Raw genomic sequence first — 25,257 nt, 5'->3', positions numbered from 1 at the left:
TGTGTATCTCTGTCTGATAGTGAAGACGTTCAGGGAGAATAAAAGAAGTTTGGGATCCATTTGATGAATTTGTTTCCTTTGTGGTTTGTGGCCGATTTAGATAAAGTGTAGATGCAGGTCACTAGGGGTAAACCTTTACTTCCAAACTATTTAATAAGTTGTTGTTATTAATACTAGGTCTGACAGGATTTAATTTTACACAGTTATTTCAAGCAGTAAGTACTTTGTTCTTAAAACTGAGTTGTTTGGAATCCATTTCTTTGCGCTCAGCGCCTCTTATGTTTCTTTTTAGAAATCCCCCTTGCCTTCCTTGCCGCACAACCTTTACCCTAAGTACAACTTCAGCAGCACTAACCCATTTGCTGATTCTCTGCAGTTCAACGCTGACAAGGTTGGATAATGCCCAGTGTCTTGCCATTGCCTTTTGCAAATGTTTTGTTCTTTGTGACTACTCTGCCTTTGTCCTAGTTCACTGTTTACTAAATTTGGGCAGAGGAAAAGAAGAAAAAGAAACAACTGTGTGTTTGGAGTGGGCATGCAAATCTTTCTTAAGCACTTTTTCTTGCAAGAGCATGTTCATTTTAATAGCAGAAATTAGATGTTCCTTCTGAAAAGTAAGGGAGAATTGTGAGTCCAGTGCCTTTTCTGTATCTTGGTATGAGTTAAATTTTCTGATATTTAAGTCATTGTTACTTGCCAAATTTATGAACTACTGTCACATACAATTTCTTTAAAACCTTGTATTGGTTTAAATCTCTAATAGATTTACACAAGGTCATCCTAAAAGCTTTCTTATGAGTTAAACGCTCCACAGAAATTGTGTATTTACAGAAGTGTCTTGAATATTCATACAGTGTATCCTTGTAAATGCCCAATCAGGAAACATAACCATTTCAACACTTGTAAACCTGTACTGGGATATGCTCATATTCTGATGAAATTATAAACCCAAAATTGAAACAAAAATTTACAAGACCTAATATACTATAATTTGATCATGAAAAGGAAGAAAGCTGGGAACAATTTCTTTCAGGAAGCATTTTATGAATATTCATTGGAATTTCATGTTATTGTAACAAGGAAAATCAACAATGATATATCTGAAGGAATATGTTTTCTGTTACTATAGGAATTACAGAGTTCAAGTAGAGTTATCTTCCATTGTTCCCCAACTAACCCCTTTGCTCCCACACCATTTAAGGTTTGTCTTAGTGTGACATTTCCATGAGTTAGTGGTGTGTTACAGAGTGCTGTGTGTATACATTAGACTTTGCATATATGGCATGGAGTGATTTCAAATGCATTTTTACCAATGAAAACTAAGTGATCTTTGTTCAAGAGTTATATTTTTATTACATATTTTAAGAAGTGTCAGCAACAAGCTACTTATACGATCTCAGTGAGAATGAGGTTTTAGGAGTGATAAAATAGAACACCTAGTTGCCTTTAGTAAATACAGGCTTGTTTTAGTTTTATGATTCATCACCTATGTCAGGGCACCATTTTAGTTTACTCACAATATAAAATGTGCCTAAGTAAGTTTCTGAACAGTTTTCAGACAAGCAGGTTTTGTTTGTTTTTAAGAAAAATAACAGGTCAGAAAAGTTAGGCTGCAAGTAATACCTATAAATTTGTACCCATAAGTTTGTTAAAATTATGGGAAGTTTAAGTTAGATTTTGTTCTTTTTAAAAATGAAATGGGCTTAATTCACGCGTGCTACCATTTTTCATTGTTACAGAGAAGTGATTTTTTTTTTTTTTTAACCAGAAAAATTTTGAATTACATATTCCCCCTCAACTTAGTATGTTTAATGAACCTTGACTGGGTCAAATTAGGTTTTTTGTATGTTCATTTTTTATTTGTTCATTGTTAATTTGAGAGTTTTATGGCCCAGCATTTGGAAAGATACCAAAGATGTTGTTTTCACTGGTAATTCTTGTCTGTTTGGCCAGTGGTTTGTAAACTGAATATTTTAATACAGAATATCCTATAACTTGAAAAATGTATTGCCCCCTAAGTCTCTAACAATCAGCTTTCCTGTGCTTTGCCAGAAAAATAGCAATTCATGTTTATTATGATAATTGTGGAGTAGCTTAGAATCCTGAAGTGCTTTCTGAATCATCAAGGAAAGACTACATTCAGTGCCATATAGTGTTAATATTAGATATATACATATTTTTTGGTATACTGATTTTGGACACCAGTGAATAACCTTAGACACTTATGCATGCCTGTCATTTAGTGTGTTCTGTAAGAAGCTCTTTTCTTTTTAATTGTAGTCTTTATTTCCAACTATATACATGTAAAATAAAATGAGTTCTATTAGAGGGATTTTTGTGTAGAAGAAAAGGTAAAATAACAGAAAATGTAGATTTAAGGCATCAGGAATAATATCATACCAGGGTTAGAACTTCAGCTGGGTGTCACTGACCCTTGAATTAGGTGCTGCCTTGCTATGGAAATTGGAAGAGACAACATGGTATAATGAAAGTGTATTGGATTGGGTTTAGAATTAAGCAAAAAGAACTGTAGTACCAGTTTGTGATTTTAAACAAAATCTCATTTTTCATGGTCTTAGGTTATTTATCTGCAAAATGAACTCAATGACTTAAGGTCCTTTTTTTTTTTTTTTTTTTTTTTTTTTTTGAGTAGGATCTAGGTGACAGCAAGTATACTATACTTTGTCTTTATGTGAAGTCCCCTCCCATGTTTCTCATTTACATTGTGAGCTACCTTGGCAAGAGAACAGTGGTGTTGTCCCTTAAAACCAGCCCCTCAGCTCCAAGTCTGTGTGCTCTGGTCTGCCCTGAGAGATGAACCTGCATGAGTATTGCTCATTTTCGTGGATTTGTTGAGAGAGGCATTAGGAGAGAGGATTCAGGTAGCAGTGAAAAAATTATTTATGCATAGTCTCACTAACAAGCTGTGGCCTTTGGTTGTTTGATTAACTTTTTTGTTACTTTTTTTCTAGTTTCTTGGAAGACTTTTCTAGACTCCCTCCCCCCAAATCTTGCCCAGACCCCTGGATGTAAATAATAACTTTTGAGTGAATTTTTTTCCAAAAGGAGAAGTTTATGTACTTTTTCATCTTAAGTTACTTAAGCCTTAAAGTTGAATAATTCATCATCTTAAATTACCAAATAACAATTTAATGAATTGTTCTCTGAATATATCACTGTGTTTTTGTACACTTTACCTGAATCCTGTCTACCATTTTGTGTGTGTGTGTATACACATGCATGTATATGCACACACACACATACGTACCTATATCTTCCATTACTTATGTGTCAGATATTTTAAAGCAATTTTTTTGTTTTTAACATTATTCTCTTATTTCTTTTCCATAACTTTTTCCCTTAGTCTGCACATACCTACTGCATTCCTCTTGTTCCCACAGGCAGCCAGTCAGTCAGAAACAGAGCCAGGAAAGGCTCCATTGTGCAGCGTGCCTCCACCCCCTCCTTCAGCATTCGCAGAAATGAGTGGTGATCATGCCCAGTCATCCGCAAGCAAAGTCTCAGAAGAAGTGGACAAAGAGGATGAGTTTGGTTACAGCTGGAGTAAGTTATCGTTTTGTAATGCATTTAATTTAAGAGGAATTAAAATAGCTCTGTTTCTCAAGGCTTATGCCCTGGCTGAATAAGGATGTTTCAGCTTTAGTTATAAATACAGCAGTTTTGTGTAGGAAAAAAAATCTGTTTGTTTTTGCTTGAATACAGCACACATTCCCAAGGCATGAAATCATTTCCCTCCTTTTCTTCAAGTCTACGTTCCTGTAAAAGCCCACGTTGCCTTTCACATGGGAACTAAAGAGGGCAGGGCCCTGTCTCAGAGGCTAGTACTGGATCGACCACCCTGTGGTCTGAAAGAAGTCCTCACCCCTCTCCAGGCTTCAGATTCCTCTGATTATTGTTGCTGTTATGCCTTAAGTTTTGGTGTTTACTGGGTAATATGTTAAAGTTGTTGAAATAAGAACTTTCAGCAGTTTATCGCTCTTTTCAAAATGCAATTTTGGCCTCCAGTTGCTAATGTTAAATTAGATAAAGTCTGAATGGTGCAAAGCATAATTCCTGATGCACAGGAAGCATTCAAAGGTGGCCGGCTACTGTCAGGATCATTGAGGTGGCCCTGTTTTCTAAAGAAATAAACTATTTTACAGGGAAATACTAAAAACTCAGCCCTAAGTTAGGAATGGATCAATACGTTAAAAAGTTTTATCTTAAAAATACAATTATTGCCTTTAAGAAAGCTATGACATATGCTTTTTGGGAGTACAGAATGTGAAAGCCGTGTTGCCAGATTCTAAAAGGATTCAGGAAATGGAAGTTTATGAAATTGATTCAGTCAAGAATCAATAGAGAATACACGGCATCAGCCGTAATAACATTTTCTAAGAGATGTTTTGTAAAGTTTACAGTTCTCAGTCTATTTTCAATGAAATTAGAATCTAGTTCTAATCTACCAAGGAGGACAGAATGTAGTCTGAGGGAAACATTAAATGGAATGTTTAAGTTATCTATTGTCATGTCACAAGTTACCCCAAAACTTAATGGCTTAGCAGTGGTCGGCAAACTCATTAGTCAACAGAGCCAAATATCAACAGTACAACGATTGAAATTTCTTTTGAGAGCCAAATTTTCTAAACTTAAGCTATTTAAGTACATTCCTTATCGAGGTAGCGCCTGCACATGGTATTTTGTGGAAGAGCCACACTCAAGGGGCCAAAGAGCCGCATTTGGCTCACGAGCCACAGTTTGCCAACCAGGGGAAGAAATCAGTTTATTAGTGATATCTACCAGGGTGCTATGGTTGACTGGATTCACTGGGGCAGGGCCTCAGAGATGATTCACTCACATGCCTGGCAGTTCATGTTACTGCTGGATAATTCCTCACCTGGACCTGTGCCTTGCTGCAACTACATTTGGCCTCGCCTTCTCAGATTAAAGAATAAATGCTAACTCGAACATGTGGGATGGGATATTTGAGTAGTCTCATCTGCTTAAGACATGGGTCCAAAAGCTGGGACAGGTACATGAATTTGTCCTTGCCTGTTGGCTCTGTGCAATAACAAACCTATTCCCTTTATTCTGGATATATGGACCAAGCAACTGCCAAATGTGATGTGACATGCAGTGTAGATTTTCCTACGGGAGAAATGTCTCCACTGACTTGTCACAGTGAATACTCAGAACATTCTGTTCTCCTTGTAAATGATAAATTAAATTTTTTATTTTTATCAGGGTCTGAGAATTTGTTAATATGAATCACTCTTGGACCTGATTACCCCAGGTAAACTGCTTACCCTGATGCAAAGAAATTTCTCAGAATTTGTGTATTCCAGGAAACCAGCCTTGATGCCCAGGTTGCCAGTTTATTTAGTTTTTCTTTGCTGCCAAGCATTATTTTGGTACAAATAATGCCCTTTTGAGTCTATTCTAAATAGGTTTCTGTAGTAAAGTATTAGACTGTGAATTAGCTCTCAGTACTAATGATTTTGTTGTTGTTGTTGTTACCTGTAGAAAATATCAGAGGACGTTACGGAACTCTAGCAGGGGAGCTCCATATGATTGAACTGGAGAAAGGTCATAGTGGTTTGGGTCTGAGTCTTGCAGGGAACAAAGACCGATCTAGGATGAGTGTCTTTATTGTCGGGATTGATCCAAACGGAGCAGCTGGGAAAGATGGTCAATTGCAGATTGCAGATGAGCTTCTGGAGGTAATTTCTTGTGGAAAATGCTGAGTTTACTTTCCCTGAATCAGTGCAGTGGGATCATCAGTTTCTAGAAAGTTCACCTGGGTCTCATATGATGAAGAAAATTGTCACTTTTCTAATAAAATAGATGCATTACAGCAAATTTGGCTCTAAACCAAATCTGTACTAAGTTGCATCCATGTTCCCATTAACTTCCATTTAAAGGTCATGACTGTGTAGCACCAGAAACAATTTTTGCCCCAAGGCAGTAAAAAAAATTACATTTCAAAACAATTTTTTGTGTGTGCTGTATTTTTATTAGGAGCTTTTGAAAAGCCAAATGACCAATCACTCCCTAGTAATGACACTGACCCACTGGACATTCTGGAATTTGAATCCTTAATGGTAGAAGTGATGGATATTGGGTGCATTGGGGTCAAGGTTAAGGCCAAATAACAAAAACAGTAACTTGGCCTGCTAAACAAAATAAATAGTGGGTCATACTTTATAGTGTTTAGAATTGTATTGGATTGTTTTGTTTGTCCTTGCCTCCTATATGCTAGAAGCCATGTATTTTTATATTGCCTTAATACTCTTCTGCGCACCCTGAGTATTTCTCTGTTGGTTAGAAAGACACAGTCACCAATAGCTAAAAGGTAGAAGATGGGCAGTTTCCATCAGGAACTGTGCTGTGCAGAGACAGTATGCTGCCCAGATCCTGAACTAGCATTGCTTCTCCCAGTGGCCTATGCCCTGGGCTTGCGTTTTGAGACTAACTAGAAAATATGACAGTAGGGGACTTCTTAGGATGCTGTGAAAGTCACAAGTGCTTCCACAGAGCCCATGTTCTGTACAAAGTACACTGAAGCCCAGTGCCGCCAGGAAATTCACTCTGCTCTCCTACAGTCAATCCAAGGACTGCCTCTTTTAGTCCATGAAGATTAGACTATATGACAACATTTTAATGTTGGCTTTTAACATGGGCTTTTCTTTATTCACCATCAAAGTCAGGTTCTTGCTCTGAGAAATATATTATATGTGGGTGTATATATATTTTATTATTTTTTATTATTTATTGATTGATTTTAGAGAGACAGAGAGGGCAAGGTAAATAAAGAGGGAAGCATTCATTTGTTGTTCCACTTAGTTGTACATTTATTGGTTGCTTCCTGTGTGTGCACAAGCCGGAATTTGAACCCACAACTTTGCATTTTGGGATGACGCTCCAACTGACTGAGCAACCGGCCAGGACCTATAAATATTTTAAAGGAAGAAAAGATGTGCCTTACATTAGCTAGATAAGATAAAACTTACAGAATTAAAATTCCAGGCCCAGTTAATGATATTTATTTCCCATAGATCAATGGTCAAATTTTATATGGAAGAAGTCATCAGAATGCTTCATCAATCATTAAATGCGCCCCTTCTAAAGTGAAAATAATTTTTATCAGGTGAGCATTTTCTTTTTCTGGTTTACTAAATGTCTTTCAATTCTGAGTTATTTTGAATGAAATTAAAACACTTATAAATGTGTTAGTGTTACAGTTCCAGGGCTTTGCTGTTATAGAATTTTCTGTAGTCATCCTTCTGAGTGTTAAAGTAAAAGATTGAAAATAATATGAATCATGATATGACAGTTCAATGCATTTTCTTTTAGAAATAAAGAAGCAGTGAGTCAGATGGCTGTATGTCCTGGAAATACAGTGGAAGCCTTGCCTTCTACCTCAGAAAATCTTCAAAATAAGGAGGTATATAGCTCGTGTTTGTTTCTCTGGGAAGATTTGATTTGTATGCCACGTACTAATTCAGCTAACAATTGTAGAACCCTTACAGGGCTATCAAAGATAAGTAAATCATAGCCTTGGAGTTTGTAGCCTTGTATAGGAAGCCCGTAAGCTTCATGCAGCTCACCACTTCCATGAAGGCTAGGGCCCTTCACCGAATGACGAAGGTAGAAGAGGCGGTGTCGGGTCCACCTCTGGAGAGAGCCAGGGTAAGACTATCGAGGAGGTTATGTGTAGGTTGGAAGTAGAATATTTGGGGGCAAAAGCATTGCAAGCAGGGGACATGGAATGAGGAATAGTGTGGAAGCTCTGACAAATGCAAGTAGTAGAAAACTGCAGAGCATACTGAAGAGTGGGAAGTAGGAATGGGCAGCTGGTGAGGAAGGGTGACTGCAGAGGGAGGGAGGTCAGGTCACGGGATTTGATGACGACTTGGTCTTTGAGGCCATGCCGTTGGGAACTCAGAGAATGAGAACTTATGTCTTAAAACTTCTATGGTATGTTGGAGAAAAATATGAGCAGTTTCAGGGAAGAGAAGTTAAGTTAAAGGGAGTAAGGGAATGATCAGAGTACAGTAGTTCAGGAGAAACATAACAAGATCCTGAACTAATGAAATAAAAAAGAGAGAAGAAAAAGGAAGAAAAGAAATGGTTACATCAGCTGTTTAGGCCACAATTTGAAATTATTTCACCCCCAACTAAATGTATTCATTGAGGAAAAATATGTATTGGATATCTTCCTTGTATCAGGTACTGTTCTTTGGGCAGGAAATAGAGTGGCAAGTGAAAGAGGTAAGATGTACAAGGCTTCCGGATGTTTGAGTTGGTGACTTGATAGATGGCCGATGTTTTTTTTAAAAAAAAAAAAAAAAAAAAAAAAAAATATATATATATATAAAAGAGGAACAAATATTAGTACAAATTGAAGACATGTATTTGAGGCAGCTTAAGAAGGAAATACAATATCCATTGGGACATTTGGTCTACAGTTTAGAGATGACTTCCCTTAAGTACAAATTTGGCCTGAGAGCTGATATGCTTGCCTATAAGAGAACATTTAGAGAGAAGAGGGCTAGGGTCAGGATTATGTACTATCATCAATAAGGAAGAAGGCCGATGCAGAGCGGTTGAGGTGACGAAGAACCAGGCAGACATGCTGCACAGCAGCAGAGAGCACATTTGTTCTACAACCTTGAAGACTTCAGAGGGTCAAGTGAGAAAATGAATAAAGAAAGTCCACTGGACTTGGCAATTAGGGGGTTATCAGTGATTTTTGAGAAAGCAAATATGGGTAGGAAGTTAAGAAAAGAACACAGTGACTAAAAATTGAGAGTTTTTGGTGAGAGTTCCATTTTTATTTTGAAAAGTTTAGATGTAAGTTTCACATGAATAGGAGGTAACAGAGAAAATTTTTAAATTAGAGGAGCCATAATGATTATCAGTGAACTAAAGTGTAGGAAAGAAAACACTATTTCCTAAACAAACATATAAACAAATATATAAACATTGGGCTTTATCTATACATAAGATAGGTGTATGGACTATTGTCTCATTCTGGTGAACTGAGTCATTGCTCATAATGGTGAACTGAGTCAAGTGGATTTTCACGATTATAATGGAGAAAATTTTATTTTCATAGGGATTGTACCAAATATCTTTCTTAATAAATTGGATAACTTTAATATTTTCCGGTTAAACATTTAATATTTCTAAATGCACTTGGTGACTAGCACAATAAAGAACAGTGAGTGGCCACATGGGATTATGTTGAAATGCATTCCCAGAGAAAATGTTTACATAACCAGATATTCTCTGTAAATTTGCAAATAAAAAATTTCATATGATAAAAAAAAAAGAACAGTGAATGCACCTCTGCTGGTGTTCTGTATTTCAATGTGTTTCACTGTGTGGTAGCTGGGCTGCTACTAGATTTCACTGTACCACAAATCCAGGCAGCTTGCAAACCGCAATGTGTCTCTGTGCTCTAAAATAATTGCTGTCTAATCCCACCGCATTAGTATTTTGAAGAGAAAATACTGTTCATAAATATCATAAAATGTTAAACTAGTGGTAATTGCAAAATATGAAAGTTTTGATTAAGTGGCCTTTATATTTAAACAAACAAAGATAATGAACACTCAATTGACAATTTTTCTGTTTCTTTCCCCTCAGGCTGAACCAAGTGTTACCACTTCTGATGCAGGGGTGGACCTCAGTTCATTTAAAAACATGCAACACCTGGAGCTTCACAAGGTAAATCTGCTTTGCTTTGGAATGAAGTGGAACAAGTACCTTCCCCCCACTGTTCTACTACACTGGTTCTCAGGAGTGTGGTCTTGAGACCAGAGCATCAGGATAGCCTGGGATTTTGTTAGAAATGCAGATATTTGAGGCCACTCCGACCAGCTCCGTGAGCAGCTCTGAGGGTGGGCCCACGGTCTGTGTTTCAGCGAGCCTTCTCAGTGATTCCAGTGAACGCTGAAGTGTGAGAACCACAGTGCTAATTGATATTTTGGAGGGAACCAGCTTTTCCTCTTTTATGGTGTCCCATCCAAGGTATGAAATTTCATGGTCCCACCTTTGATTTATTTACCAAGGATCTGCCATTGGGGAAATTAAAGAATAAAAAAACAGAAGTTATAGTTTCTTTTTTCTTCATAAAACGGCAAGCTCAGATACTGTGTTTCACTAATAGACATCAGTGAGAGATTTGCTTTTGAAAAGATCTGAAATTTAGATTCAAAAGACCGCTTTAAAGAAGTGGGTTGCTTAATAGAAACCTATAAATGCTTTTAGGTGCTGCAGGCTCATGCTGGACTGCAGGTGGTCAGTGGATGAACAAGAATATAAGCAGAAAGAGCGGTAAAGTGCTGAGGGAGAGGAGGAAGGGAGGTGTTGTGGTCGGGGAAGGAGGACATCTACGTGAAATGCTGCAGCAGACAAGAGGGGTCCTTCTGCCGCCCGTGGGCTGTGAGACAGTGTGGCGTGAAGCCGGAGGGCCTGAGCTTTGGAGGCAGTTTGTCAGGGTTGACTGTACTTCTCAGGTCTATACCTGAAACATTTTGAGTTCTTCCTTTGCCTCAGTTTTCTCACCTGTAAATTGGAGAGATGATGATATGAACTTGTGATGGTTAAGTCGGTTTATTATGAAGTGGCTGGCACAATGCTGGGTACACAGTTGGCCCTTGTTAAGCATTTAGAAGGAAAACTATTATTGACTTTATTGGTTTCTTTTTTACAATAGATAACCTTGCATGTACATTTAAGAGAAGCCCTTAATGAGTAATTATGTTGTAGGGAGAGGGAAAAGAAGTCATTAAAGCCATCTCCTTTTCTACCAAGAAGTCTATACACTTCAAGAATCCCTCATTCAAATGACATTTAAGAGAGCTAATACCTGCCTTTTTCCCCTGCTGATTCCAGGAGTGCATTACCTTTCTCAACCTTTAATATGTTCCTTATAAGAATCCTCTACTTCATTCAAACTGACTTGAATCAGAAGCCCATGGATATTATTTTAAGAATCCTTTCCTGCTTAGACTTGACTTGGAAGAGCGGGGTGTGAACACACAATATGGTGGTCAGAGATATCAGGTAGAATTGTGTACCTGTATAATTTATTTACCAGTGTTACCCCAATAAATTCAATTAAAATAAAACGAATTCATCCCCCTTGCCCTTGCTTATATTGAGATGTTGTTCTGTTCTTTCTTTTTTTCTCTTTCTTTCTCTCTTTTCCTCCCTCCCTCTTTCCTCCCTCCCTCCCTCCCTCCCTCCCTCCCTCCCTTCCTTCCGCTTATCTAAATCCTACATAACTCAGACATAGCATAATATCACCTCTGTTTATTTTGAAATATTTCTTCAATATTCTGACCTATATAGTGCTCAATATTAATGTCTTATTTATTTGTCATTTAACCAAGAGCATCTCTTATGCTAAACTTTCATGTGAGTATATTTTCTGTACATCTCTTAAGTTGCATGTTTACCACAGCTGCCAGACAAGAAGAAATAAAGGCATCTAAATTGGAAAGGAAGAAGTAAAACTGTCAATATTTACAGGTGACATGATACTATATAAAAAAAAACCTTAAAGATTCCATTAAAAGCACTACTAGAACTGATAAATGAGTTCAGTAAAGTAGCAGGATACAAAATAAATATTCAGAAGTCGGTTACATTTTTATACACCAATAATAAACTATCAGAAAGATAAGCAAACAGTATCATTCACAGTTGCTTCAAAAAAACAATACCTAGGAATAAATGTAACCAAGGATGTAAAAGATCTAAAGAAAGAAATTGAAGAAGGTACAAATAAGTGGAAGTGAATGCCACCTTCATGAATAGGAAGAATTAACATTAAAGTGTCCATACTACCAAAAGCAATTTATACTTTCAACGCAGTTCCTATTAAGGTACTAATGGCATATTTCACAGAACTAGATCAAATATTCCAAACATTTATATAGAACCACAGAAGACCCTGAATAGCCACAGTGATCTTAAGAAAGAAGAAAAAGTTGGAGGAATCACACTGCCTGCTATCAAACTATTTTACAAGGCCATGGTAATCAAAACAGTGTGCGACTGGCATAAAAATAGAAATATATATCAATGGAAAAGTATAGAGAGCCCATGCCTTGTGTAAACCCCATGCCATGATAGTCAATTAATATTTAACAAAGGAAGAAAAGCATTCAATGGGATAAAGATAGTTGTTCAATAAATGGCGTTGGCAATATTGGAAAGATACATGCATAAAAATGAAATGAGACCACCCTTTTATACCAACACAAGAATAAACTTCAGATGAATTAAAGGCTTAAATATTAGACTCAAAACCATAAATATTCTAGAAGAAAACAGATAGTAAAATCTTGGCCACTTCTCCTCTTGTAAGGGAAACAAAAGAAAAAATAAGCAAATGGGCTACATCAAACTAAAAGAGATATTGCACAGCAAAGGAAACTGTCAACAAAATGAAGAGACAACCCACTGAATGGGAGAACATATTCACCATTACATCTGATAAGGGATTTAAATATGCATATACATACATACATACATGTTGAAAGAAGTAACTCCTAGAATTTCTCTCCTATTATCTTAAATAGTATTATATACCATGGTTCATAGTAAGTATACCACTCACAAAATTAGGAGATATTTTATTGCTTCATATTCATTTTGAAATATCCCCTAATTTTTGTGAGCAGTATATTTGGGAGGAAAGAATGAGTGAATGCTTACATTTAGTGTGTACACAAGTGAAAAGGTGTTTAGATCAGGAAAGTCAGGAAGGAGAGAACAGTTTTTTACTGTTTAAAAGTGAGAAATAATGTAACAGTTCATTTTGTGTTCTCTTTTGACTCTAGAAATTTTCTGGACAGGTCGATTGGCAAAATAGAAGTATAAAAAAGTATTTCATAATATATATATGTTCAGAAATGAACACTTTGTGGCTGACTGAAATACTAATTCAATGTAATAGACAAATAATTTTGCTTAAAGATTTCTTTTTAGAACATTTTGCTGAAGGAAAATACATATACATCTAAGCAGGTAAAAACCTTACGTGATTGCCAGAGATAGGTTTCATATCCATTCAGTTTTATATGGTGAAAGTCTTCAAATACAATTAAGAGGGGTTTTTTTAATTTTAGACTATTCTTCAACTTCAAAATAGTCCTCCTGATAATGAGTAGTTTGTTTAACTTAGTTCAACTTTTAATTTTTGTTTACTCTTTTTACCCCTTTAGTTATACAACTGTTTCTCCATAAATATAATTCCTTAATGTGTTTCACATTCCTTGTATGGTGGTATTTTAATAACTAGCTCAAAACAGGTCTTTTTTTTTATTAAGCACTATATGTACTGAGGCAAAGATGAGGTAGAAAGCCGAACAGATAGAAAAGAAATTGTGCACTCACACCCTGTTATTCTTACTTATATATATAATATCACTAAATTATCTATAGATGTGAGTACATTTGTTTTTGTAATACTGTAAGTGGGGTTGAGGCATATTTATACATGGAGATATGTAGCTTATTGTTTCTTTTAGGACTTCGCCTCTTTCAAATAAAAATACTTGTCACTGGTCATAAAGAAGGTGATTTATGGGCCCACAGTAGTTGCTCTTGTGGCTCAACAGTCATCTGAGCCAGTTCTTTCTTCCTTTGTGTGGCTATCCACAGTGTCAGCTTTGATCCTAAGACTGGTGTTCCTCATAGTTTTAGAATGGCTGTGAACCATAGTTGGGGTCATGTGCTACTTCTTTCACATATAGTTGGGGGTCATGAGAGAGGTTGACTGTTCCAAAGTGCTAAGCAAAAGTCTTGAGATTCAGTCTAATTGAAGCAGTTTAGATCATATACTTACACATCTGAGCTAAGGACTACAGCCATGGAATAGAATTGTGCAATTGCCATAAGTCATTCAAATGCCATCCTTGGAGCTAATTTTCTTTTGCTACACAACAAATTACCTCCAAAATTAACAACTTAAAACAGTAGACATTTATTATTTTCACAGTTTCTGTGGGTCAGGAATTTGGGAGCAGTTTGCTGGGTGGTCTGGTTCAAACCCTTTTGTGTAGGTATCACCAATCTGCCAGCTAGGGCTACAAGACGTCTGAAGGCTTGATTGGCACTGGAAGAGCCACATCACATCCAGCCAATATAGTTTGCTTAAACGGCTGTTGGCAATGGGCCTTATTTTCTTTGCATGGTGCTACTTAAGTGTCCCCATGATATGGCAGCTGATGTCTCAGAGCGAGTGAACCAAGAGAAAGAGCAAGGAGGAAGCTCTTATGCCCTTTTTGACCTAGTTGTGAAATTGCACATCATCACTTCTGCTTTATTCTGTTTATTACAATCAAGAGACCAAGTTCAGCCCACACTCAGGAATTCCTTCTTGAAGGTAAGAATAGCAAAGGGGCCTGACCAGGCGGTGGCGCAGTGGATAGAGCGTCGAACTGGGATGCAGAGGGCCCAGGTTCGAGACCCCGAGGTTGCCAGCTTGAGCGCAGGCTCATCTGGTTTGAGCAAAAGCCCACCAGCTTGAACCCAAGGTTGCTGGCTCCAGCAAGGGACTACTAAGTCTGCTGAAGGCCCACGGTCAAGGCACATATGAGACAGCAATCAATGAACAACTAAGGTATTGCAACGCGCAATGAAAAAAAAACAACTAATGATTGATGTTTCTCATCTCTCTCTGTTCCTGTCTGTCTGTCCCTATCTATGCCTCTCTCTGACTCACTCTCTGTCTCTGTAAAAAAAAAAAAAAAAGAGTAGCAAAGGGTTTTGAATTCCACCACTGAAAACATAGGCAAAGAGAGATAGACAGTTGTGGGTGTGGTTTGAGGCAGCAGGGAGAGGGGGCTGGATATTCCAATGAAAATTGGTAAATTTGTACAAAGGAGTAAGATGAGTATGTCTGTTCGGTACATATCCAGCAAATACCCATTGTACTAGTAAAGTTTTTTCCCAACTACCGTTAGGTGAATAGACAATAATAGAATCAAATCTCAGAATTGAGTACATACAGTCATTGTAGATATAGAGTATTACTTATTCAAACAAATGTTTCTTTGTAATAATAGGAAAGACAGTTTGTGTGAAAAATCCCAAATAGTAACTAAATTATTTACGTTTAGCATAGGAATTTTGTCATTTTGTTAGCACATTGACCCTTCCGTTCTATATGTCTGATTCTCTGACTACTAGATCAGGGTTTGGGGTTCCAAAATACTGGCACATTTAAAGAATTTATCTGAAATAAATTTGATTATATGTTGTAGAGTTATTAGCAGAAGGGGAATGTATGTGTTATAACAATGCTTACATGATGCATCAAGGTTTCAAGTCTTTTCTTCTATACTTGATCCTTAAAGCAACCTTGTTGTTGGGCAAGTATTATTCTTATATTTGTTTTTAATCAGAAAGTCGAGGTTTAGAGATATCAAGTGGCATATTTAAATTTCTACAGCAGAGCAGGAAGTAAATTAGAACTGAACTCGGTTCATTCTAAAAGTGTGGTTTTATCTTAGGCACATGACTGCCTAGAAACAGCGCAGTGGTAGAGGATGATAATGACAGTCTGAAAGTTATCAGGCATTAATAATCTACCTTGGCAAAGCCACAGTGTTGGTAGTCTTCAAAGTGATGGTAAAGTCTTACCTGGATGTCAGGGTCATGACTCTGAATGCCCGACGGTGAACTCCGGCTCTCATGTATACGTTTCAACATGAGGAGGTTCCCTTTATCTTTTTTGCTTTACATTTCCCTGGATGGAGACAGTAGTGGAAGAGGAGCCTGGCTCAAACCAGAATGAAATGATCAAAACTCTATTTTTATTTTATGAACATAAATATTAAAGGTGAAATCCAGTATTACTGAACATTTGGTTTTGATAAAAGCAAATGTGGAAAATACAAAGTAGATGGAGCCACCTAGCCTTGCTCGGTTTTCAGTGCAAGTCTGTGGGCTCAGTGTTGAGAGCATTTTCACTCTGCACCAGGACAACACAAGTCCCTATAGAAACCACTCTGGATACTGAGCACCAGAAAGTACAGAACACAGCAGTCATTGCCGTCTACCTGTTCAAGAAAGGTGCCTGGGAGGAAGGAGCCAAGCTTAGTTGCTATTTGTAAACTTAGGCCAGAAAGAGGAAGCGGGAGGATGCTACTTTGATTGATTTTGAATGACTTATTCAGTCAGCCAGTTACATACAAGTAAATTCTCCAACATTGTATGTTCTCTGAATTATTGATTGCATTTTTGTTTCCAGGTTATTTTGCTAAAGTTACTAGAAATATGTTGCTGGATATATATATGCTAAAGATTCTAGAGATAATAGACATACAGGAGGAGTGAAAATACTGGGTGGGGAAAATGCAGGCTTACAGTTGTGAGTGGGCAAAACAGAGTTTATTCTTGTATTACTATTATTATTTATTAATTACTGTATTATTTTCCATATGAACAAGTAAACACCCCACCTGTATTTGAATATCTGATGGAGAAAAATTTATTCCCATTAGAAAAACTGAATCATTTGCTTAAGAAAAGGAGAGATTTCTAATAGTGGATGCTGAAACGATTTAAATTTCTTTTGCAGCCCCTAGGTAGAAGATGACATTTGGAAACTATGGCCACATACCTTTCCTTTTGGATAAATGTAATAGTTCAGATTTTCTGAATGATCTTGTTTTTATTTCTCTAGGATCAAGGGGGTTTGGGCATTGCTATCAGTGAAGAAGATACACTCAATGGAGTCATCGTAAAGAGTTTAACAGAGCATGGGGTAGCAGCCAAGGTGAGGCTTTACCTTGTTCACCTCAGAAAGTGGTGGAGAAGAAAGTTACTTCCGTAAAATCACTCAAATCTTCCATGTTTCCACTTAGGATGGGCGTCTCAAAGTTGGAGATAAGATATTGGCTATAGATGATGAAGTTGTTGTTGGCTATCCAGTTGAAAAGGTACTTTTTCTTTAAAAATGAAATAGTGCTGTGAACCCATCCTTGGGCGTGGCTCAAATATGTGTGCGAATCTGTGTGGGTCTGTGTGGCTGGTCATAGGGAGTTAGAGCTGTGAAGCTATACTAGACAAATGCCCTTAAGGCAGAGAAGAGATTATTTGGAAGTTCTTCAGTTTTTCTTTTCTATTTTCCAGTCAAGCCATTGTAAACAGATTTTAGGACTCAGCCATTAAATGAGATAAAGCCAGTGGAAGCTAGTTTAAAATATATATGTAACTTTTATTGGGATTAACAGTTATTTGTACTGAATTTCCTCCTTAAAGTTTTCATAATCCTTAGCAATCTCACATGAGGCCTTTCATACAGAAGTACTAGGGAAAATCCTTTGTTTCTCTTGAGATTTGGTGTGCCAGTGTTTCCAGTTCTACATTGGCCAGCAAGAAGCTGAAGTCATTTTTTTTCATTCAGTTTTAATAATTGTATAAGTTGATCCTTCAACTCATACCTATGTTCTACCTTTCTATTTAACTTAGTTATTATGTTGCATAGTTTTCCTTATCCTGCTTTTGACATAAGGGTTTCTGTTTTATTACAAGTGTTTATGTAAGCTGCTTCAGTGTTGCTATAAACAGGACGTGGGTAAAATACCCCACATATATTTTAAGGTGGTAGTGATTCAAAAAAATGAATGAAACTAATTGGAAATATAAAAGATTGAAAGCCCTATACTTATGTAAGGAAGAGTAGAGTTAGAACTAGACTTACAGTAGAAATTAGCAGTGGTCTTAATCAATATTAGTCAATTAAAGGAACTCTAACCATTGTTTTTTGACCCCTCAAATATTTTTTTGTTCATTTTTTAAAATTATTAATTTTAATGGGGTGACATTGATAAATCAGGGTACATATGTTCAGAGAAAACATCTCCAGGTTATTTTGACATTTGATTATGTTGCATACCCATCACCCAAAGTCAAATTGTCTTCAATCACTTTCTATCTGGTTTTCTTTGTGCCCCCCATCCCCCCAGTAACCACCACCCTCTTGTCCATGTCTCTGAGTCTCATTTTTAGGTTCCACCTATGTATGGAATCATATAGTTCTTAGTTTTTTCTGATTTACTTATTTCACTCAGTATAATGTATTCAAGATTCATCAATGTTGTAAATGATCCGATGTCATCATTTCTTATGGCTGAGTAGTATTCCATAGTATATATGTACCAAAGCTTTTTAATCCACTCATCCACTGACGGACACTTGGGCTGTTTCCAGATCTTCGCTATTGTGAACAATGCTGCCATAAACATGGGGGGTGCATTTCTCCTTTTGAAACAGTGCTATGGTGTTCTTGGGATATATTCCTAAAAGTGGGATAGCTGGGTCAAAAGGCAGTTCAATTTTTAATTTTTTGAGGAATCTCCATACTGTTTTCCACAGTGGCTGCACCAGTCTGCATTCCCACCAGCAGTGCAGGAGGGTTCCCTTTTCTCCACATCCTCGCCAGCACTTATTCTGTGTTGTTTTGTTGATAAGCGCCATTCTGACTGGTGTGAGGTGATATCTCATTGTGGTTTTAATTTGCATTTCTCTAATGATTAGTGATGTTGAGCATTTTTTCATATGTCTATTGGCCATCTGTATGTCCTCTTTGGAGAAGTGTTTATTCATTTCTTTTGCCCATTTTTTGATTGGATTGTTTGTCTTCCTAGTATTGAGTTTTACAAGTTCTTTATAAATTTTGGCTATTAACCCCTTATCAGACGTGTTGTCAAATATGTCTCCCATTGTATAGTTTGTCTTTTTATTCTGTTCTTATTTTCTTTGGCTGTGCAAAAGCTTTTTAGTTTGATATAGTCCCATTTGTTTATCCTGCCTTTTATTTCACTTGCCCGTGGAGATAAATCGGCAAATATATTGCTGCGAGATGTGTCGGAGAGCTTACTGCCTATGTTTTCTTCTAAGATGCTTATGGTTTCATGGCTTACATTTAAGTCTTTTATCCATTTTGAGTTTTTGTGAATGGTGTAAGTTGGTGGTCTAGTTTCATTTTTTTTCAGGTAGATGTCCAATTTTCCCAACACCATTTGTTAAAGAGGCTGTTTTTACTCCTTTGTATGCTCTTACCTCCTTTGTCAAATATCAGTTGTCCATAAAGGTGTGACCCCCTCAAATCTGGACAAGGAAAGAATTTGCTTTGGACTTTTCTCTCAGTCATAGTTTTATATTCCAACTCTAAGAGTAAGTTATTTGTGTAAGTCTACTAACTTGCCTTTAAATTTGTTTCCCCTCCACACCAACCTTTTCCCAGTTTATTAGCCTTTTGAAAACAACAAAGATGACAGTGAAACTTACCATTTGTGCTGAGAATCCAGATTCCCAGGCTCTTGCTTCAGCAGCTGTTGCAACCAATGGAGAAAAAAAGAACAGTCTCCAGTCTCTGACGGTCCCACCACCTGGCTCCCCAGAACCAGAATCCATCCGAAGTAAGGGCTAATCTCCTGGGTCCTGCATGTCTTGCACTCACAGACTAGTAAGCGAGTCTCTACTTGGGAGCTGGCTGCCTGCCTAGAGGTCAGCGTGTGAAAGGACCCAGTCAGGGAACCTTCCCCTGAATGATGATATAAAGAGAAGAAGGAGTACTGCCCATTAGGCAGGTGACTGTGTGCTCTACATTATCAGCCTTAGGACCTTAAGAAACCCTTCGATCCCCTTTGAGTCTCAGCTTCTTCATTTCTAAAAAGTAGTGATACTCATTGCTCTCCAGGACTCTTTAACTAAGGGAACCTTGATTCCAGATGTCTGACTAATGAGTTAAAAACATCATTTTGTATATTTCTTCTTTTTATACTGAGCACGTAATTTAACTTCTCTGAGCCTCGGTGTTCTAAATGGATACAGTGATAGAGCACTTCTCCAGTGGAATCAGTAGTCCCTGGCACTACAAGAAACTTTTTAAAATGCTAGTCATGGCCACAGGTATTTATAGTTGATCTGAGTTCTGTTATTTGGATATAATAGTAGGTCCTGTAAAATGAAATGGTTGTATGTGAACCATGGATCAACACTTTTTTGTATCATTAAAATGCCAGTCTAGTATATTGAGATAAATTATTTCTTCCAGTTATCTTTTTAAGAAAAACTACACTAGTGTTTAATAAAAATAAATAAATTTCAAGCTTTGTAGCATTAAAAAAAAGTACTTTTAAACATTGACTTTTTTGCATTTGAGGATAAAAATCTCTTTTGGCTTTTAAACTGCAACATTCAGTTCTGACAGGTACTTAAGGAAACAGCAGTTTAAAATATTTGTAATAGGTTGTGCAGTGGATAGAGCATCATAGTAGGACCCAGAGGACGCAGGTTTAAAATCAAGGTCACTGGCTTGAGCACGGGCTCATCCAGCTTGAGCATTGGCTCACCAGTTTGTGTGCAGGGTCCCTGGCTTGAGCCAGGGACATCATAGACATGACCCCATGGTTACTGGCTTGAGCTCAAGGTTGTTGGCCTGAGCAAGGGGTCACTGGCTCACCTGAAGCCTCCGATCAAGATACATATGAGACAAAAAACCATTTGTAATATAGTTGGACAAAGAAGTCTTCTAGTAATACATTTAGAAAGACTGAGTAATTCAATGAATTCTTAAAAATGTTTTGGAAATTTTCTCATTTCTAAATTTTATGTTCCCTAAATAGCATTGTCTATAAAAATATGAAATGCTAAATGAAAATGAATATCTTACACCTGTTCTTACCACTTCAGGAGCAAGAAAATAGTCTGTCTCTGACTTCCTGAAAAGAGAGCATCTTGTCTAAAGTTACTCTACCAAGTGTCCCAGCTTTCCCAAAAGATGCTGTTTTGGTATACCATAACACATAGGATATGAAGACTATGATAAAAAGGGTGGTGAACTTATATTCACCTTGTTCTCCATAATGTGTCCTTATCTACTCAATTCTGGGCATGTATGTACCAACATGTAATGGGTGATTTTATAAAACATCAGTAAGACACTGGAAAGATACTGCAAGTGAGCCTCAGCTGACATTTTGAAAACTCAGATATTGAGTCCAGCTCCATAAGGCTCAGGTTTGATTACATAAGAGACTTCATAGGATGAGAACAGAAGAAAAGACACAGAGCCCTGACAGGCAGGCCCCATGACCAACAGGTAGATGTCCTTTGTGTTTAGTGTCCGTCCCTCACTGGTGTAGGTCCTGCCACACACATCTCAGTTCTGAGATTTGTGAATCATGATTTCGTAAGAAGTTTGTATAGCTCCAATGAAATATAGACTGTCAGAGTTCAACTCTCTGCTCTTGTTTCTCTGATATATATTATCTCTAGTGATTTAAAAAACACAGAATAGTACAGAAAGTAATTTAACAGGTAATTTTGTGCCCACCAATTAAATTAACAATGAAGGCTTAATCATATTTTTGTGATAGTTTAAAATGTATCAGCAAAAGATTAAGGTGAATTTGAAGTCCTTATCCTGTCTTTGGCCCATTTTTTTTGCTCCGTCTCCCAAAGACAGCCAGTGCGGTGAGTTTACTGTATATTCCCTACTCATTAATTTTATTTGTATTTCATTTCATGTTTAACTTATTTTTAGGTACAAGCAGGTCATCAACACCAGCAATCTTTGCTTCTGATCCTGCAACCTGTCCCATTATCCCCGGCTGCGAAACAACAATTGAGATTTCCAAAGGGCGAACAGGACTGGGCCTGAGCATCGTTGGGGGGTCGGACACTCTGCTGGTGAGGATTCCCCCAGAGACGCTTCAGGAGACAGGGCGGCCCCTTCCGCGAGTTCCCGCCCCAGATATCTTACCAGGGAGTTTTGTCTCCGTTTTGCAAATGATGTATAAAGGCTTAGGAAAATGTATCACTCCTTGTTATTTTAATATGTAGGGAAGATATTTAATTGGGTGGGTACTGGGATTTTTATTTTGAGTAAGCCAATCCTGTCTCAGTAAGATTCTGTTACATTTGTGATTGTGACCTCTAGGTTCAAAATATTTCCGTCAGTTCACCAGTCCTTGCTGTATTTTAATTTCCTTTTTACTAAATGGACATGGTTGGGTTAGACCCCTATTGAGAGGGGGGGGTCTATGGATAATTTGTAGGCAAGATTTTCTTAATGTCAAAAATGCTTTTAAAATCTAATTATTTCATATGCGGGTAGGAAAGATAATGTGTGTATGTATTATATATGTGTATATGGTTTATATTTTTTTCTTTAAGCTTCCCTATTATTAGAAAGAAGTATAAGCTTCTTTCTCTCTTTTTAGCAAAAATTATGTTGTTACACTTTTCTGTGAATTTTTTTAAATCTATTTTATTTATTTTTTACTTTTTTTAAAATTAATTTTAATGGGGTGACATTGATAAATCAGGGTACATATGTTCAGAGAAAATTTTCTGTGAATTTCGATATGTGACTCACATAAGAGTCCAGTGAGTATGTGACCCTTATCACTGTCTACAAAAATGCAGTGTGTTTTGACTCCATTTCTGCTCACGATTCCTGGGAGAAATGGGATAAAGCACGGGTGTGTCTTGTCTGGGCCCTTAGGGTGCCATTATTATCCATGAAGTTTACGAGGAAGGAGCAGCGTGTAAAGATGGCAGACTCTGGGCCGGAGATCAGATTCTAGAGGTATGGACACAGTTTGCCCTTTACATCAGCAAGGAAAGGCTGTTCTGGGGGGGGGTGGTCTTTGGGTGTATATTTCCCTTTTTTCCTGTTCCCTCCACTTTCCCCCCCTCTCTTTCCCCCAACTCCTTTTCCTCCCCTCCCTCTCTCTGTCTTCATTTTCCTTAACTCACCCAGTTCCTCACAGCCTATGTCCCATTTCTGTACAGGTGAATGGCATTGACTTGAGAAAGGCCACACATGACGAAGCAATAAATGTCCTGAGACAGACGCCCCAGAGAGTGCGCCTGACGCTCTACAGAGATGAGGCCCCGTACAAAGAGGAGGACGTGTGTGACACCCTCAGCATCGAGCTGCAGAAGAAGCCGGGCAAAGGCCTGGGGTTGAGTATTGTTGGTAAAAGGTAAGGCTGAGAAGGGCAAACCCAGGCACCTTTTGGAAATGGTTGAATTTAAAGTCTTTTGAAGAGTAATAGCAGTAGAATCTTTATCAGTAGCAAGTGTTCTGTAAGTAGCTAATGTCAGCCCACTCAGTGTGAAACATCAGAAGACAGTGATTTTGAACTTTTTCAGTCACTATTTTGAAGGCTTTTGAAGGTCTCAGACAAAAGACCATTTGTTACTTTTGAGAACCTGCTATATGCCAGGAAATATGGTAGATTTTGGGGAACAGAGTTCCATAAAACATAAAAGGTTCCTTACCTCAGAAAACTCACCACTTGATAAGTGATAAATATACTCGTGCAACAGGAACCTATTGATGAGGGACAGAAATGTCTTGTGGGGATCCATGGAAGCAAAGGAGAAATGCACCAAATTACCCTATTTAAGGAAAGTAGATTAGGAAAACTTATTTAAAAAGAAAGGCCTGAGCTGAAAGTAGTAAATGATAGTTGATTTATGAAGGGGGTGGGGGTTGGAAACTATTCTAGTGAGAAGGATCAGCATGAAGAGCGTGCTATCAAAGGGAACAGTGTCACGTTAGAGGCTGCGGGGCAGATTGCAAATATACGTACATTCAGTACCAAATGTATTTAAATATGTATATATAAGAAATAGTAACAAATATATAATAGAGTAAACTCCTACACCTTTATTCTAAAGATGGGAAAGCAGTTGCTCAGATGGTAAACTGACCTGAGTCACGACCTGGGCAAGCACTAGTGATGCAGTTCCCCTTTCACCGAGCACATCTAATTACAGTTACCTTTGTATCTCAACAAGAACTTGTTGGTTCAATTATAGTTTTTTGAATGAAAGATGTAATAAGATTAGTATTTGTTCATTCTGCATAAATCTCTCTTGATTGGAAGTTAGATCTGTAATGATTTAAAATAAAAGACAATACAAGAGGGATACTGAAGTTTTAAATAACATCGTTTTAGTTTGCAATATACATTATTAATCATTTTCAGTAATGTTGATGATAATAGCAGCAAATTTCTACAGGCACAAGTCAATATCCATTTAGGGCTTCCTTATAGTATAGAGAGAACAATAAATTGTGCACCCAGGGACTAACTCTTATATCTCATTTTTGCCATTTGGTAGCTTTGTGACCCATAAAATGAGTATAGTAATAGCCACTTCTACTCACAGTATAACTGTTAAATAAGTGTGCTTATGAAAGACATGTTTAATCTATGAAATATTGTAAGACATAGGTCATTATTTATCACAAAAATTAATTTTAATAATATTTCCCGGGTGCTTTAAAACAATAGAACTTACAAAGTCATAAAAATAGAGTAGAATTTTCAGTTTAAAAATGTCTGCTTTTTCTTAAATAAGCATTGCATTCAAGTTGAGAAAAAGTAATAATGTTGAAAATAAAAATTATGTTTGCAGAAATGACACTGGAGTGTTTGTGTCAGACATTGTGAAAGGAGGAATTGCAGATGCCGATGGGAGGCTGATGCAGGGGGACCAGATATTAATGGTGAATGGAGAAGATGTCCGTAACGCCACCCAGGAGGCTGTTGCTGCTTTGCTGAAGGTAAACATCCAGTGCCAGAAGTAGTTGTGTGCCATACTGTAGAAGAAGAGGAAATTTAGCGTGGAGTGTCACTGTGACACAAGTACTGACTCCTCTTTGTTTAAGCTGTTCTCCCAAATAAGATATAAGAAATCATATTTTCACGATCAGTAATCCTCAATACACAAAAACACTTTGTGCACCTTAAGATTCATTGCAATGTTATTTGCAGTAATAGAAAAACTAGAAGCAATACAGTTGACATAACTATACAGACTTATAAATTTAGCAAAGATGCATGGCAAACATATCTGTTTAAAATCATGTTCAGGAAAACAATATTAATTAACATGAAAGAACATAACAGCAGAGAATGTGAAACAAAAATGAATTTCTACAGTGTAGAAATATCTATGTAAAATAAAATCTTATGCTTAGTCTTATAACAGTAATTATGGGGTGATAATTGGAACAATGGAATCTTGGATTCCTTCATTTTGAAATTTTTCTATTGAGGATAAATTCCTTTTCTAACAGAAAAATTGACGTAAAATATTTTTATAATAATAAATACCCTTGTAGTGTAAAAGAGATATTAAATAGATGAAAGAGTTTCAACTTTACACACTAAATCATTAATATATGGAATTTGTTAACCTTTA

At 37.2% G+C, this 25,257-nt stretch overlaps 1 protein-coding gene across 11 annotated transcripts in view; it reads left to right on the top strand.

Annotated features, from left to right (window-relative positions):
• MPDZ (multiple PDZ domain crumbs cell polarity complex component) overlaps positions 1-25,257 on the top strand; it is a 206,986-nt gene that overhangs the window by 171,192 nt on the left and 10,537 nt on the right. For 9 of the 11 annotated variants that reach the window (XM_066368173.1, XM_066368175.1, XM_066368165.1 and 6 more), the window contains 13 exons: positions 293-391; positions 3,402-3,564; positions 5,524-5,720; positions 7,056-7,147; positions 7,354-7,444; positions 9,652-9,732; positions 16,709-16,801; positions 16,890-16,964; positions 19,274-19,448; positions 21,578-21,723; positions 22,541-22,624; positions 22,831-23,024; positions 24,469-24,616. In XM_066368173.1, the coding sequence (XP_066224270.1) occupies positions 293-391; positions 3,402-3,564; positions 5,524-5,720; positions 7,056-7,147; positions 7,354-7,444; positions 9,652-9,732; positions 16,709-16,801; positions 16,890-16,964; positions 19,274-19,448; positions 21,578-21,723; positions 22,541-22,624; positions 22,831-23,024; positions 24,469-24,616 (1,638 nt within the window). The remainder of the gene's footprint in view (positions 1-292; positions 392-3,401; positions 3,565-5,523; positions 5,721-7,055; positions 7,148-7,353; positions 7,445-9,651; positions 9,733-16,708; positions 16,802-16,889; positions 16,965-19,273; positions 19,449-21,577; positions 21,724-22,540; positions 22,625-22,830; positions 23,025-24,468; positions 24,617-25,257) is intronic. The other 2 variants (XM_066368176.1, XM_066368172.1) reach the window with 1 other exon arrangement.

This window comes from Saccopteryx leptura, chromosome 2, assembly GCF_036850995.1.
Source record: "Saccopteryx leptura isolate mSacLep1 chromosome 2, mSacLep1_pri_phased_curated, whole genome shotgun sequence".
Classification (NCBI taxonomy): domain Eukaryota; kingdom Metazoa; phylum Chordata; class Mammalia; order Chiroptera; family Emballonuridae; genus Saccopteryx; species Saccopteryx leptura.
This window is presented reverse-complemented; position numbering and strand designations above follow the sequence as displayed.